The sequence below is a fragment of the Lemur catta genome, chromosome 3, assembly GCF_020740605.2.
Source record: "Lemur catta isolate mLemCat1 chromosome 3, mLemCat1.pri, whole genome shotgun sequence".
In the NCBI taxonomy this organism is placed as follows: domain Eukaryota; kingdom Metazoa; phylum Chordata; class Mammalia; order Primates; family Lemuridae; genus Lemur; species Lemur catta.
In genome coordinates this window covers 121,759,890-121,775,666 of record NC_059130.1, presented here as the reverse complement: position 1 = coordinate 121,775,666, position 15,777 = coordinate 121,759,890, and the positions used below count along the sequence as shown (strand labels likewise).

The following is a 15,777-nucleotide window of genomic DNA, read 5'->3' as shown; positions in this document are numbered from 1 at the left end:
CGTCCCCCTGGGCCACCTCTGTGGGCCTAAGGACAGCCCCCAGGATATCGACGGGAACCAGGGAGTGGCAGCCTCAATGCCTGAACTGAAGCAGGCTTCCCCCAGTGGCTGGCTCCCTCTTGCTCATGGTGAGACCGGCTCTCGGTATTCAGCACGCACGGTATTGGCTGAGCCCTGCATAGGGGCCACGGCAGCCGCTGAGACCCACAGAGCCCTGCCTTCCCAGAGCTTCCTCTCTGCCACTGGAGGGAGGTTCAACCTTGGCCCCAGCACCCCTGGCTCGGCACCCACTGGGTCCAAAGCATCCCGCCCTGGCTGGGACCAGACAAAGAGAGGCACAACCAAAGCTCTTACTTTCATCTGGGAGGTGGAGCTCTTACTTTCATCCAGGAATCGGAAGAACTTCTAAAAATCCACGGGATGTCGCCTTCACCGAGTCAGGACAAGCTCGTAGAAAAAGGTGAAACAGATATAAGCACAAAGAAGTCCAAAGCAAATGTCGTACCTGAACCCACCTAGGATGGATGAGAAGAGGGGAGAAGTTAACCAGCCATGGGCTGGGGTGGAGGAGTGTTCATTCATTCGCTCAGTCAGTCTGCACTGAACGCCCCATCCCGGCCCTCACCAGGGAGCAGAGGGGCACACGGCAGTTACAGTACAGAGGCATGGGATTAATGACAGGGTGCCTGGCTGAGCCGGGGGTGGGGGGACTGGAAAAGGTTCCCAGAAGCAGCAGCATTGCATCTGGGTCTTGAGCAATGAGCAGGCACAGGCTGGGATTGGGGAGGGTTGGACATTAACCGATCAAGGTTAGTGGGGAGGCGGCATTCGAGGTCCTTGTGGTGGTTCACTAGGCTGTAGGATCACCACCCTCCCACCCCTCAGCCTGACTTCTGTTTCTCTTGCTTTCAGCCCATGACACTGGTCTAGTGACCCTACAAGTTGCCTTCAACAACCAGATCATCTCCAACTCAGTGGTGTTTGAGTACAAAGCTCGGGCCCTGCCCACGCTCCCTTCCTCCCAGCACGACTGGCTGTCACTGGACGGTAAGAACAGTGCTTGGGTCACCTTGGTAGGCACTGAGGGAAAGCGACACGTGGGGACCCTGTGCACAGGGTGTGAGAAAAGAGTAAGCACCAAGAAAGGGGCGGGGAGGGGTGCGGTGTCTGCTGAAGGAGGGCCAGCTGGGTCTCCACCATGCCGTGTGTCTGGCCATTGGCTGGCCCCACCCTCGTCTCCATCTCCCTGCGACAGAATGAAGTGTGTGAGCTTGAGCCTGTGGCTGTCCCTGCTGCTGGGTGGTCTGATTGGCCAAACAAGCCCTCAGGGAGCTTAAGAGGTCCCTCTGTGGCAGATCCCAGGCAGCAAGGTCCAACTACCTGCTGTGCACCCCCCAGGGCTGTTTCCAGGGCTTCCTGGAAGCATAGAAACTTCCTGGGGGCCATTGCCACGCCCCAGGCCTCTTTTGGAAGAAGCTGGGGAGGCAGCTCAGGCCTGGGCTACTACTTTTGGATCTGGAGGCCTGGACGACCAGAACTTCATGTTGACTGCTTCTGCCTTTTAGGGCTAACTAGCCAAAGCTTCTGGAAGCCCTCAAACGCCTGCTTCTTGGCCGTTTGTACTTATACCTCTGCCCTGTACAGCCCCTGAGACAAGCCCAGGATCATGGTTGTGGCAGAGGGAGGAGGACAAGGGAGTCCAGTGGGTTCAAGGGAGCAGGCAAGACCTGCTGGCCTCGGAGGGGAAGGGGCTCCGAGAGCCACTGGCCTTGTCCGTGGGATTGTGAGTGTCGGCTCCCCTGCCCCCACCCCTCCCAGGCACCAGGGGCTCTGCAGAGAAGAGCTGCCAAAGGCAGGCAGGGACACCAGGGTCAGAGGCTGCCCTTGCACACCCGGGCATGCCTCGGGAGGCCCCTGCGCTGGCCAAGGCCTGAGGGGCTGAACCAGGCTGCCATCTACACTGGAGACGCGGTGGGAGGGACGGTTGTACATGACTCCAGTATCAGGGCAGCCACGGAGGTGACGGTCTGTGCAGCACCCTGCCGGAGACCTCACCAGCCCTGGATGTTGGGGTCTTGGCTTAGCTGGGCCTGGGCCCCCTGCAGGGGTCAGTTCCCTAAGCACCCCTCCCCCGCCCACAGCAGCCCTGCCGCCATCTCACTTCGCAGACTGCCCCTTGCTGCCGGCTGCTGAAGGTTGTCTGGCCTAGGGACATGCCCCGGACAGCTGTCCTGAACCACCCAGTGTGCAAACCTTGGCCTTATCCAGCCCCTGTCCCAGCGGTGAGAGGGTGGCCGGCAGCTGCCCTGGCCAGTAAACCCTCAGGAGATATTCCCAGAGATGGCTTTAGGTCAGCAGGCTCTGCACCCTGGCAGTGGCTGCCTGGGAGCACTGTGCTGTCCTTGGCAGCATCCCTGGCGAGGCTGGAGCCAGGTGGAGCTGTGACGATGACCAGCAGGATGTAACAGAGAAGGGCAGTGTGACCAGGGGCTCCTGTTTAGGAAATCCGGTTTCAGTTTTGCAGAACAAATGGGGACTGAAGTAGAGAGCTCTGCAGAGCCCTGACTCTCCCTGAGTGCCCCTGTCGGCCTCACTAGGGTGGACCGAAGGATGCTGGGCCTAAATAGGACCCCGTCTGGAAGATGGAGTCTTTTCAGAGAGCAAAGTCACAGCCAGGCAGTGCCCCAGAGCACAGGAAACACCTGCAGGCCCCCCTGGAAGCCCAGAGAGTCAGCTGTACCCCAAAGGGTACCTGCAGGGGAGGATGCCGTGATAGAGACCAGGGGGAAGCAGAGCCATAACTACTTCTTGACAAACACAGGCCCACAGGCCCTCGGGGACAGGCCTGCCACCGAGCTGGGCACCTGCTCCCCGCAGTCCTCTCCCCTGGGACTTTGAGCTCTGACCTCTGCAGCCTCCAAGTTGAAATAAGCCCCCCCTGCCCCTGCAGGATACATAGGAGAGATGACAGAAGTTGGGGATGTGGCAGTGCCGCCCTCCACCCCCTGTCAAGACCTGGGAGTCTGAGCCATGTTGGTTTTGTGTCAGCCCCAGCCAGGGCACACTAGGGGAACATTAGCTCCACAGTGGCTTGGGCTGGGAGCACAGAGCGCCCTACTGAATTGGACCGGGCCAGCCTGCCACCCACCACGGCTCACGTGCCCTGCAGAGAACAGATCAAGTTCCTGAAAGACCTTTTCCCTTTGGTCTTGGCCAGGTGTCCTTTCAAGTAACGAAGGGGAAGGGAGGTGGGGCGGAGGAACTGCCAGGCCCCACCTGGCCAGGGAGAAGCGTGGAGCTTCCCAGGTTCTTCTTTTCCCCTAAATGAACACAAGTGACTTATGCACCCAAGGACCATTTTCCCAGCCTCTCACCAGCCTGAGAAATACTAACGGGGGAGGAGGGCAGCACCCCAGCCACAGCGCTGGGAGAGCGGGGGTCCCCGGGCCTCTAGCCAACCCCGTGGCCTGGTAGTGCATCATGTGTCGGGGCAGATGCCGCAGCAGCGAGCCGTGGTAAGCCCTCCTCTCCTGTCCCCTCCCGTCTCTGCGGCTCCCCGGCCAGCCCTCCGCTCCCCAGGGCTCGCGGGCGGAGAGGTGCGCGCCGTGGCGCGGGAGGAGTGGGGGAGGGGCGGGGACGAGGGGAGTGTGGCGCCCGGCAAACTGGGGCGCGGCGTCCGGGCGGCGCGTGCACACACGAGTGAGCACACGCGCGCGCGCCCGCCTGGCGCGCAGCCGCAATGCGGGTGCCCTTCGCGGAACTGCGGGCGGCGCGCACTGCAGCAGGACTGCGGGGAGCCGGGGGGCGCGGGGATCCGCGGCGCCCAAGCCCGGACAGCGCCCCCTCCAGTGAGCCGCGTGGCCACGAGCACCGCGGGCTCGGTCCCCCGCTGATTCCGGGTGTGCGCCTGTGTTTCCCTCCCATCGTGGCCCTCCGCTGCATCGGGGTGCGCTCCTTGTCCCCTCCGCCGTCCCGGGAAGGGGCACGTGTTTAGGGAAGAGAATTTTTGCTTTCATGTGACTTAAAAACTGGATTTGTTTGCCATTGTAAAGGCCGGGCGAGGGGTGAGGGGCACGGACCCGTAGCGCTGCGAATCAGCGCGCGGCAGCAAAACCGGCGCAGTCTTTGTCCCCGCGGCGCGGCTTTTGTTTGCGCAGCCCCGCCCAGCGGAGGGCGATTGTCCCCGCCGAGGGTTCCGCGGCGCAGGGGCGCCACGTCCCCAAAATCTCAGCGGGGGCACAGCTATCCCGGCGGAAACCAAGCATAGTGATGGGGGGAGGCGAGAGGAGGAGACGCAGCCACCGCAGGGGACGGAGCCTTTGGGAGCCAGGAATCCGGAGCCGCAGCGCTTAGGGGGCCTGCCCTCCTCCCCGCCCCCTGCTGTGAGCTGGGGGCAGGGGGAGAGGCCCTGTTAGCCCAGACCCGGTTGCCTAGCACGGGGCTGGCTCACGGTGGGCGGCAGTACGTAAGAATGCATGCCTAAGTGAGTGCAGACTGGACACATGAACTTAATCCAGCCTAGTAGTCAGGAGGGCTTCACAGAGGAAGTGACCCTTCTGGTGAGACCTGAAGCCTGGTCAGCCAGGCTCAGAGGGGTGGAAGGAGTGTCTTAGGAAGAGGGGCATCAGGGCCTGAGGGTAGGGAAGAGGCCACTGCCTTTGGCCAGGGCTCTCTGGGAAGGCCATTTTCACCCACTCCCCAAGGGTACAGATTCAGAGCAAATTTCCTGGGCCCTGACTCCAGGCCATTGGACTCCAGGCACTGGACCACAAAGAGAATAAACCCAGGCAGTTCAGCACTGCAGCCCTGGAGCCAGCTGAGGGGGTGGGGCAGGCCCTCGCCTGGTCAAGGGCACTGAGACACCCTTAAGTGACCCCTGTCCCTAGAAGAAAAGGTGAGTGGAGTGTCTGTGTGCCTTGTTCTTTCTCTTCTTGCAGCATCTGATTCTCCCCAAGGCCAAGTTGAGAAGATTGAGGATCCCCCTGTCCCCACCCCCACCCCACTGGCCCCCTTCTCAGAACCCCACTAAGCCGCTTATACTTAGGCTCTATTTTCAATTGCTTCTCAGGCACTGAGCCTCCTGCCCAGGTGAAAGGATTGGAGTGAGGCATGGTTGCAGCTTGGCTTTCCTGGGCTGGGCTGGTCTCCTGCCCAGGCCCCCTGCTGGCCTCAGGGGTGGGGCAGGGACCCTGCCATCTCAGGCAGAAGGAGGAGCAGGGACTAGGAGCTCAGACCTCATTATCCACGGGCCTGGCTCCTGTGTAAGCCTTGGGGCAGGATGGACGTGCCCAGGCAGCCTGCCCCTCCAGCTCACCAGGGCCAGGAGAGGTTATCCTCTGACTTATGGCGCAGCCTGGCTCTGGGTTAGGTGTCTGGGAAGACTGAGTCTCACTCCCGCATAAGAAAGTAGAGAGAAAGAAAGGCAAGATTTGGCCTTCGGGCCATCAGGTGGGATAACAGGTGTGAGATGTGTAGCTGGGGTGGTCCCCAGCTCTGTCAGCGCCTCTGAGCTGCCACCTAAGCTGCAAGAGGGCCTGTCCCTGGCACGTGGCTGTGGTCCTGCTGGCCTCTCCCTTGCAGGCTGGTTTTTAGCACCAGCCTCCACCCTGCAGAGCTGGGAGACCACACACTGACCTAGTGACCAGTGGTACAGTCCAGGGACAGCAGGAGAGGCCATTCCAGCTGGGACACTGGCCCCAGGAGGCTTCTGGATGCTTCTTCCTCCCTTAGTGACACTCCAGGGCATTCTGGTGAGTGCACCTGTGCCGGCCCCTCCTGGGCTGGCTCCCTCCCCAGACCCACCCAGCCCACCTCCCTGTCACCCTCAGCATGACATGTGACACAGATCCAAGCAGAAACTGAGGACAAATTCTAAAGGCATCACTTGTCCCAGATGATGGAGGAGGGAGGGGCAAACATTAAGTAATTTCATTGTTAAAACATCATTATTTTGCTAAAACAAATACAGTTTGTTTTAGGAGTAGAATACAAAATGCACAAAAATTTTTAAGGTGAAACAGTGTGGTGAATTGTTTTGACTTCGGAGAGCTGTGGGGAATTACACCCATAGTCAAAGCCTGAGGGCCCCCGCTCCCCCTCACCTTCCTCCGGGAGCACTTTGGGGGAGTCGAAGCACTGACGTAGGTGCCTTGCTCCAAAGCACGGGGTCCTTCCTTGTAATCAGTCTCCCTTGTTCTGTGTGGGGTCCACGTCGTCACAGATTGGGGGCGGTGTCCGTGTGCTCTGTCGGCATGCTTTCCTTAGCTCCGTGGTGGGTGAGAATGGCAGGAGCATCTTAGCTATTGGGATTCCCAAGGTCCCGAGGGCCCTGGCTCAGATACTTCCTGGGGAAGTGGCTTCCTGCTGTTTGCTGCTGGGGCCACACCACATGGATCTGCGTGGAGCTGCTTTGTGTGGCCAGGCGTGGGTCACCCTGGGGGTGGGCCTCACCCAGCCTTCTTGCAGCAGTCACAGATGGTGTCCTGCGGAGGAATGACACCTAGGAGGAAGCTTGGCCCCTCTGCAGAGGCGAAGGAAGCAGCCTCTGCACCTGGTCCTGGCTGTGAGGGCGGGAAGCAAAGCAGATGCTGTGGAGGAGGCCCCGAGCTCGAGCTCGGGCAACGCCGGGGGCCCTGGCTTCCCAGCCACTTGGGGATCAGGTGGCTCGTTCTGCAGCTTGAAGGTGGGAGGCTCAGACCCTCTGGTGGTCATCGTCAATAGCTTGTCCCTGATCGTTTCCTTCGTCTCCTGTGGCTGTTGTACAGATTGCCACTGCCTGGGGGCCTTACAACGGGAATGTGTCCTCTCTCAGCTGTGGGGGCTGGAAGTCTGAAATCAGGGTCCCGACAGAGCCATTCTCCCGCTCAAGGCCCTGGGGAAGCATTCTTTCTTGCCGCTTCTGGTGGCTGCTGGCAGTCAACTCCAATCTCTGCCTCTGCTGTCACTCCACCGTCTTCCTTCAGCATGTGTCTCTGTGTCTCTGTTTTCTCTTCTTACAAAGACACCAGTCAGTCGCTGTACACCTGTAATTAACTAATCACAAAGGCCCTATTTCCAAATAAGGTCACATTCTGAGGTTCTGGGTAGACCTGAACATTCGAGGGACACTATTCAACTCAGCACACGCCATCTCTTTTGGGCTTGTCCCCGGGGGAGTCTAGGAGATAAGCAGGCATGATCCCAGCCCTCAGGCCCTGCTGAAGACAAGGCTGACCCCGCGGAACACCAGAAGCCTCCTGAGGGGCGGTCCTGCCCGGGCCTCTGCCCCAGATCTGGGACATTCAGTAAGAAGGGATACAGCCCTGTCTCTGGGGGCTGCTCTTCAGTCCCTTAGGGAGTTAACAACCCTGTAATCCAAGGTGGCATGTTTCAAGGAGTGTAGCAGGAAGTGCAGCCTAGTCAACGTTTATTGAGCTTCTACTGTGTGAACAGTGGCGCCGACTTGGGAAAGTACCGACTTGGGACAGGCAAGCTCCCGCCCTGGAGGAGCTGCCCAGAGGACGCCCTCCTGTGGGTGCCGAGGGATGGCTGGGGGGCAGCAGGACAGAGTGGCCTCCCCCATCCACATGCCACGCACATCATGACCCGCCTGGCTCTTGCCAGGGCCACGGCATGTCCTTGTCTGGTCCTCACTTGACTGGAGGACTCCCAGCACCTCTGACCCTGTTACCGCCTCCTGCCGCGGTGAAGCCCTCTGGCTCTGTGACTCCACAGTCTCCCCCAACTCAGGACTGCTCCTTCTCAGTCTCTGTCACCAGCTCCTCCTTCCAGAAGGTTCTGTAAATGTCCATATGGCCACCACTCTCCCCTCCCTCTGCCCACTCTCCCTGAGGGCTTGTGCCCACCCAGGGCTCTTTCCTCACTAGCAGGTCCAGTGGTGGCCACTCTTTTGTGGCCACTGAGATCCAGATCAGCCGTCTCACGGCCCACAGGACAGCTCGACTCGGATTTCTCTTGGGCAAGCCAACATAGCCCAAACGGGACTCCCAGCTGTTCTTCTGTGGCCACCCACCCTCTGCCAACACTGCCCCTCCTGCAGCATTCCCCACCTCTGTGGATAATCCCACCCAGAAACCCGGGAGTCGTCCCTGAGACCCCTGCTCGCTCCTGCCCACGTCCTAGCACAGCCTGGTGTTTTCTTTCCTGGATTTCTCTCACATTCTCTACATCTCTCCATCCTCTCAGTCCCAGATAATCCCACATGTCCTAACCAGTTGTCTGGCCTCTCTCCACCGGGCGTCCATTCTTCCATCGTCCAACACTAAGACGTACTAAGCATCTGCTGGGTGCCAGGCACTGGTCTAGCGTCTGGGGAGACTTTATTCTTCAGAGTTTATATTCTACTGGGGGAGAAAGATGACAAGTTGCAAAGGAAAATATCAGATGGTGACAAGTACCAGGCAGGGACCATAAGCCAAGTGGTCTGAGAGATGGTACCAGGTGGCTACTTTAGGTCGAGGGGTCAGAGGAGGCCTCTATGGAAAGGTGATATTGAATCTGGGGTATGAATGACAAGAAGGAGCCAGCCGTGCTAACTATGATCAGGGGAAGAACATTCCAGGCAGAAGGAATAGCAAGAACAATGTCCCCAGGGAGAGAACGAGCCCGGCCTGTTGGGGGCGCTGAAGAGTCCACCGTGGCCAGAAGAGAGTAAGGGGAGGTGGAGGGGAAGGAGCAGGGGGATTTCATCCTTAGGTCAGTGGCAGCCATGGGAGATGAGTTGCCATGCTCGGGTGTGTGTTTAAGCAGGTGAGTTGATATGCCCAGGTGTGTTTTTAAGATGAGTTGACATGTCCATATATGTGTTTCAGCAGGTGAGTTGACATTCCCAGGTATGTGTTTAAGTAGGTGAGTTGACAGATCCAGGTGTGTGTTTAAGCAAGTGAGTTGACATGCCCAGGTGTGTATTTAAACAGGTAAGTTGACATGCCCAGATGTGTGTTTAAGATGAGTTGACATGTCCATATATGTGTTTTAGCAAGTGAGTTGACATGTCCAGGTGTGTGTTTAAGCAGGTGAGCTGACATGCCCAGGTGTGTGTTTAAGCAGGTGAGTTGACATGCCAGGTGTGTGTTTAAGCAGGTGAGCTGATATGCCCAGGTATATGTGTAGGCAGGTGAGTCAACATGCTCAGGTGTGTGTTTTCAAGAACACCCAGCTGCTGTGTGGAAAATGGTTGTGTCTCCACTTGCACGGAGACTACTGCAGAGGCTCTTGCATCAGTTAAGGCAGGAGATGATAGTGGCTGTGACGAGGCTGCCGGCAATGAATCCTGCGGGACATGGTGGACACGGGGGGTTAAAGTCAAGGGTCCCGCTGATGCTTGGAACATGGGGAATGAGGAGAGGACAAATGACTGGTAACGCCTGGATGTGGGGCTGGCACAACTGGAGGGACAGTGGCCATCTCCCGAGATGGAGAAGTTTGAAGCGGCAAGTCTGGGGAGAGAGAAGGATCTAGAGTTAGGTTTTAGGTGCCTTATGGTTGATAGCCTTGTTAGAGACACCAGGTTCACTGTCAGGTTTGAAGGTCTGGAGGCCAAGGAGAGACCAGAATGAAAGACAGGAAGGAGTCATAAGCTCATAGATGGATTTAAAGTCACAGGTCCAAACACAATCGCTCCGTGGAAGCAGGTAGACAAGGGAGAGTGGGGGCCACAGGTGTCGGGGTCCCGCAGAAGAGGAGCTGCAAGAGAAGCTCAGGAGGGGCAGCTGCGAGACAGAAGGAAGAGCAGGAGGACGTGGCTCCGAGGAGGCCGAGGGAAGAGGGCATTTCAAGAAAAAGGGCGCGTCAGCCACGTAAAGCACCAAGCAGAGAGTGGGGAAGAGCGTCCCACGCGGGGGGATCGGAGTAGGACAGTGGGAGGCAGGAGGGCGCTCCGTGGGTCTGAAGAACTCAGAGGGGTGGCTGAAAAATCCAGATAAGATAGTGCTAAGCCTGTCTGTGTGCTCAGAGCGACAGCCGTCCATGATCTGGGGCAGGACAGGAGAGGGCAGGGGCCTCCCAAACTCTGAGCTGGCCTGGGAGACCTCGTGCCTCCCTCTGCCCCATCCCCTCCCGGTGCAGCAGGAGGAAAAGCCCCGCCACTGCCTTTCCTGCCTTGCACCCCTGACACTGGTCTCACTGACCGTATGACAGGTCTGTGGGCTCAGGAAGGTGACCTCTCTCCCCTGGGCTCATGACATCTGCTCTCCCAGAGACAGACTCCCTCTTCGGGGACAGGGGCTGGCAGTGAGCCCCAAAGCAGGAATAAACTGTGATTCATCCCCAAACAGTGTGCAAATATCAGACCCAGTGGAGTCGGCTCTAGGTCCCAATGGCTGGTTGTCGCTGAGAGGCAGGAATCGTGCGGATGGGCCTGGCGGGCCTGCGTGGGCAATCACACCCCAGCCCCTAAATCAGCCACATCGACTCCCATCATTCTGCCACATCGTTTGGACGTGGGTCAGCTGTTCCCCAGAAAGCACAACCTGGAAGAAAGACCTGTTGGCCAAGCTGGGAGCCCAGAGAGACCGGCCCAGTCAGGGGATGTGGCTGGTCCAGGCCAGTGTTTGGCTGGCATCCCTGGCCTCTTGGGATCGGGCTTCCAGAATCCATCTCCCTGGAAAAGAATGGAGATGCCGGTCTGTTACTTGCAGTGGGGAGAAGTGGCCCTGAAACACAGCACGTCTGCCGCAGGGAAGAGAAGAGGGTGGTGGGGGGGGGGGGCGGCTGGTGTGGCCTCTGGGAGGAAGCGAGTTCCTACTCGAGGTGAGAGGAGACCCCTCCACCCAACTCCGCTCCACACGGGACTCAGCCTCTGACTAGGGCCAAGAGCAAGGCCCCATCATTTTAAAAGCTCCTAAAAATACATACATTTCCGATCCCTTCCAGCAACCCAGTGACCTTGTCCCCTGCCTCTGTGACACCAGGACATTGAAAATAGTCTTTGACAGGCTGAAGACCCCTGTCGTAATCTGCTGACACTTTCCACTTGTTGTGAACTCAAAGTCCTTGGTTTGAGGGTTGGGTATGTGCATGTGTACTATGTCCCATCCTTGGTGCATAAAGAGTCACGGGAGAATTTGTAAAAGTCAGTGGCAGAGTGGAAATAGTGGATACAACAGAAACAAACAGGATGTTAGAACTTGCAGGACACTCGGTTGTCACAGAGTCCAACCTCCTCGTCCTTCTGGAAGGAACCCAAGAAGAGCAGCTCCTTGACCCAAGCTGTTGCTGCATCAGGACAGCAGCCACCTCCAGACCCCTAGCCCTCCAGACCTCAGTACGCCCCCTTCCTCTGCCTGCTCCATCCCGCAGAAGCCTGGACGCAAAGGCTGGTGAGAAATGAGCGGGGAAGCCCTGGGCCACATGGTGGGTTGTGGCTTCTTTGCCTCTGGTGTCCTGGCTGAATGAGCTGATGCTCTTTCCCCGAATACACACGACAAGAAAGAGGGAGCAATGACCCAGCTGCAAGCCCCGCATGCAGAAGGACAAGTTCTGGCATCGGCAGACACAGAAGCCCTCAGTGGAAGCCCCCGAGTGTCTTTTCTCCTCCCAGATCCTGAGATGTGCCCGTGTGTGAGCAGGGAACCCTGCCCCAACCCCACCCAATTTGGGGTGTTGAGAAGAACTGGGTGACACCCTGCATCACTTCAGTGGCACCAAGCTGCATGGATTAGTCTTAAGTCACATGTAAGAGCTGGCCGACCTCTGAGCCACCGCGATTGTCTCTTTTAGCAAAACACCTCCTGGCACGGAGCTGCCTCCCAGGAGTAGCAGCAGCTGACACCCAAGCTCCCCACCTGCCAGGACCTGTCCATGAAGTTTTTACCTGCACGGACCCGCTCAGACTTGCCAGCGACCCACGGGGTCTGCAGATGAGGGCACTCGAACACAACAGTGAGCAGGTGGCCCACGGTGGTCCCACCCTGTCGTCCACACCCAACCTCCACAGCAGAGTCTCCCTCTGAGCCGCTTCTCCTGGGTTAGGTGTGCTGCCTCGGAGCGCCCTGCCCTCCGGTTGTTGACAGTAACTGGTAACGGCGTCCCCACCAGGGGCCAGCACTGTGCCAAGTGCTGAGAATCAGAACAAATTAAGGAGGACACGTGAGGCCTCGCGCTCTCCCAGTTGACCATCTAGCGGAGCCCCTCGGGCAGGGCTGTGTGCGCCAGGCTGAGGAGTGTGGCTCTGTCCCCAAGGAGAGGGAAGGCGTTGAGGGTTTGAGAGGCAGTGGCGTGACCAGGTTTGCTTTTCAAGAAGAGTGCTCAGCTGCCGTGGGAACGGATGGCGGGAGGGCCAGGCCACGTGGTGGTAGAACAGTGAAGCGTCCAGGCTAGGGGCGAGGGTGGACTTGGTGGTTCTGAGGAGAGGACAGAGTCAGAGACATTGAGGAGGTGGCATCGATAGGTCTTGTGGATGGATTCTCCACGGGGCTCCACGTCATTCACCTGGAAGGAGGCCCAGCCATGAGTGGGGCTGAGTGTCAGGGCTTTTCCATGTGAAGAGCAAGTGGACGTAGGCTCCGGAGCTCAGAGGGCAGATGGGCAGGAGGGAGAAGCCTGAAGTGTGCTCGCGGAGGTGGCATCGGATGGAGTCGGTCAGTGGGTGTGGGTCAGACTGACAAGAGTGGGAACATTGCTGAGTCCTGAGGCCAGAGCTTTTGTCGTCGTTATCTTCACACTGCAATGCAGGGGGCCAGGGACACAGCAGGTTCTCGTTAAATGTTTCTTCAAAGGCTGGACGGTCAGGCGCATGCCCCAGTGGCATCGTCCTCACTGCTGACTGCCTGAGGGCTGCAGCAGCCCTGTGACCTCCCCAGCATCAGAACCCGGCCGGGGAGGGAGTCCAGAACTGGCCAGGCACCACTGCCCCCTCTGTGGTCTCCCTGTCGCTGGCGAGCTTCAGTGACCCAAGACAAGAATGTCGTAGCCTGACTCCAAGCTGCTTCATGGAACCTGCCGTGAAGCTGCCTTCAGAACTTTTAAGGGGCCACCCCGTGAGGACAGAGAGTCTCCCTTTGGCTCACTGCAGTTAGAAAAGGGAAGGCAGTTCTCTTCCCTGAGCTGCTCAGACCTATCTCTGGGCCTCAGAGAAGAAGGGGACTTCCCAGCTAGGTCCTTGGCAAGTCCCCACATGGTGGGTGGGCCCTGGCGGAGGGCCCCCTCTGACCCTCTCTGACTGCCCCATCAACTAACCCCGTCCCATCTCAACCTGCTGAATGAATGAATGAGTGGGTGGGCAGCAGGGTCAGGGGCCATGGAAACCTCCCTTCCCAACACACCCCCATGGAACCCTGCTGCACCAAAAGATACTGCTGTGACAGTGGCAGTAATGGTCAGCCAGGCCCCAGGCCTGGTGCTTCAGATCATGACCCTCACAGCACTCACCCCCTTTGGCACCTGTGGCCTCAGGTGGTCATTCTTGGGCAGGCACCTCATCCCGCAAATGGGTCATAGCTATTACGGAATAAACAGCCTTGGTAGAAGGCAGCCCATGCACCCACCCGCCATCCGGTGGCACCTGCTGAGCCTCAGTCACCTGAGAGGCACTCTGCTGGACCGAGCCCAGGTGTTCCCCCATCAGGAGGGGAATGCACTTGGCAGGGGCTGAGCCTGTGTGACAACTACAACATGTGTTCCTAGGGCTGCTCTTCACGTGCAGGAAGAATGGGCAAGAAGCAGCCAGCTGCAAAGTTAGGAGGAGGAAGCAAAACCACCCTCACTATGACACCAACTGCAAGTTCAGGGGTCCCCAAGACCACCCAGAGATTTGACAATTTGCTAGAAGGACTCATAGAACTCACTGAAAGCTGTCATATTCACAGTTACTGTTTATTACATCAAAAGGGTACAGATTAAAATCAGCCAAGGTAAGAAGTGCCATGGGCAGGGTCCAGGAAGTTACCAAACATGGAACTTCCACTGTCCTCTGCCCGTGGAGTCATGAATAGCGTCACTTTCCTGGCACTGCTATGTGACAGTGCTCACAGAGTATTGCCAACCAGGGAAGCTCACTGGAGCCTCAGTGTCCAAACTTTTTCCTGGGCTCCATCATGTAGGGGTGACTGCCTGCTCAAGTGGCTGGTCTCTGTCTCCAGCCCTTGGCGTCAGCTGATACCAGGTGGCCCAAAGCTCCCACCCTGAATCACGTTGTTGGTCTTTCTGGCAATGGCACGGCCAGCCCCTACCCTAAATCATAATGTTAGACTATTCTGTGACCCAAAGCCCCCAGGCAAAGAAAGACACTGATCAGGTGTGGCATTCGTGATTACCTCCCAGAAGGTGAGGACAAAGGCCAGACCACTCTGGGCAAAGTTAAATGCTTCCCTGCACAGAATGGCATCTTGCCTTCCTCTGCCCCCACCTCCCCTCCCCTGCCTCCCCTTGCTCCTCACCCCAGAGACCAGATTCTTTTTGGTACCTTACTGAGGGAGGAAATGGTGTGTGCATCCAAGGTGGGGGCGGGGGAGGGTTGTAAAGCATTGCCCCTACACAGATCTTATGCGGTATTCAGCAATTCTTTAGGGCCAAAGAACACATTTTATTATGAAAAATGGTTTGGGTGAATACTTTGCCTTCTGCAGAGAATATTGTGCAATGCTCAAGTTCCCCTGGGTGGAGATGTGAAATTAACTAAATTACAGATCAGTCCACCTAAATGTGAAATTAAATGAGAAATTCCAGGAGCCTGGGCCTGCTAAAGGTCATTATTCTAACGTATTATTTCAATCACCTCTTTAAATTACTCACCTGTGCCATGGACCATGCTGCTTTGGAAACAAACCTGCCTCCCGTCTGCATCCCGCGGACAGCACCCCTGGCTGGAGCAATGTTCTTTCTCAGTCAAGTGTTCTGATGGCTCCATTTCTGCTGCAGGGTTGTGAACAGCTCCATTTTGAGCCTCCCCCTCCCTCCCTCTCTCCCTCCCACCCTCTCTCCTCTTCCCCCTCCTACCCTTCTCTCCTCTCCCCCTCCTACGCTGGGGGCTGGGAGCCTGAAGGAAGCCCTAGAAGCAGTGTGCTCTGTGGCTGCCCTCCTCCCTCAGGGCTCCTCTTCCTTCCCCCAGCACTGATGGGAATGGATCTGACCTTGCAAATGGTGCACAGACAGGGCTCTCTGGGCCGGGGTGGGGCCTGGGGAGAGAGCATTCCTGCTCAATAATTCACCTTTAAGGGAAAAGAAAAAGAGATGCGGCATGCAGCCATCTTCTTAACAATTCAGTGTGATTCTTCAGACATAAAAAATGCATCAATGCTCTAATTTTATAAGCTTGATGATGTTTATTATGACATCGGAAGGCCTGGTCTGGGTCACCTGGGAACAGCTGAAGCCAGTAGAAGCGGGCGTGTAGCTCTGAACAGGTCCTACACCGAGGTGCTATGGAGCCAGCTGAGGAAGGCTGCAGACACAGCCCCATGAGGGTGGGCCTGATGCATCTGAAGCCCCTCGTGCCCTGCCTGGGACTTCGAAATGACCGATGCATTTCTCATGAGTCTTTGCACCCCTCCTTTGGAAAGCAGCAGGAAAGAGCAAGCTCTGAGCAGAGAGCAGAGGGTGCAGCAGGAAGTCTGAAGCTCTGAGACCCCCAGTTGCACCCAAAGACATCATTCCTCCCCTGGCATTGTCGTTTTTTTATTCCCAGTAAGAAAGGGAGTGGGTGTTCATCTTATATTTGTCGAGAGGCCCTTGCATTATTCAGAGTCACTTGAAAGTGAGTTCAAACCAGGAGGATGGTTGGGTCGGGCTGCATTTCTTGTTCCACTCTGCAGACAGAGTGCAATGCGGGGACCTCACTTT

At 57.6% G+C, this 15,777-nt stretch overlaps 1 protein-coding gene across 2 annotated transcripts in view; it reads left to right on the top strand.

Moving 5' to 3' along the window:
- The window catches only part of CAMTA1 (calmodulin binding transcription activator 1), an 825,382-nt gene that overhangs the window by 748,432 nt on the left and 61,173 nt on the right, over positions 1–15,777 (top strand). For both annotated transcript variants that reach the window (XM_045546243.1, XM_045546242.1), the window contains one exon: positions 913–1,047. In XM_045546243.1, the coding sequence (XP_045402199.1) occupies positions 913–1,047 (135 nt within the window). The remainder of the gene's footprint in view (positions 1–912; positions 1,048–15,777) is intronic.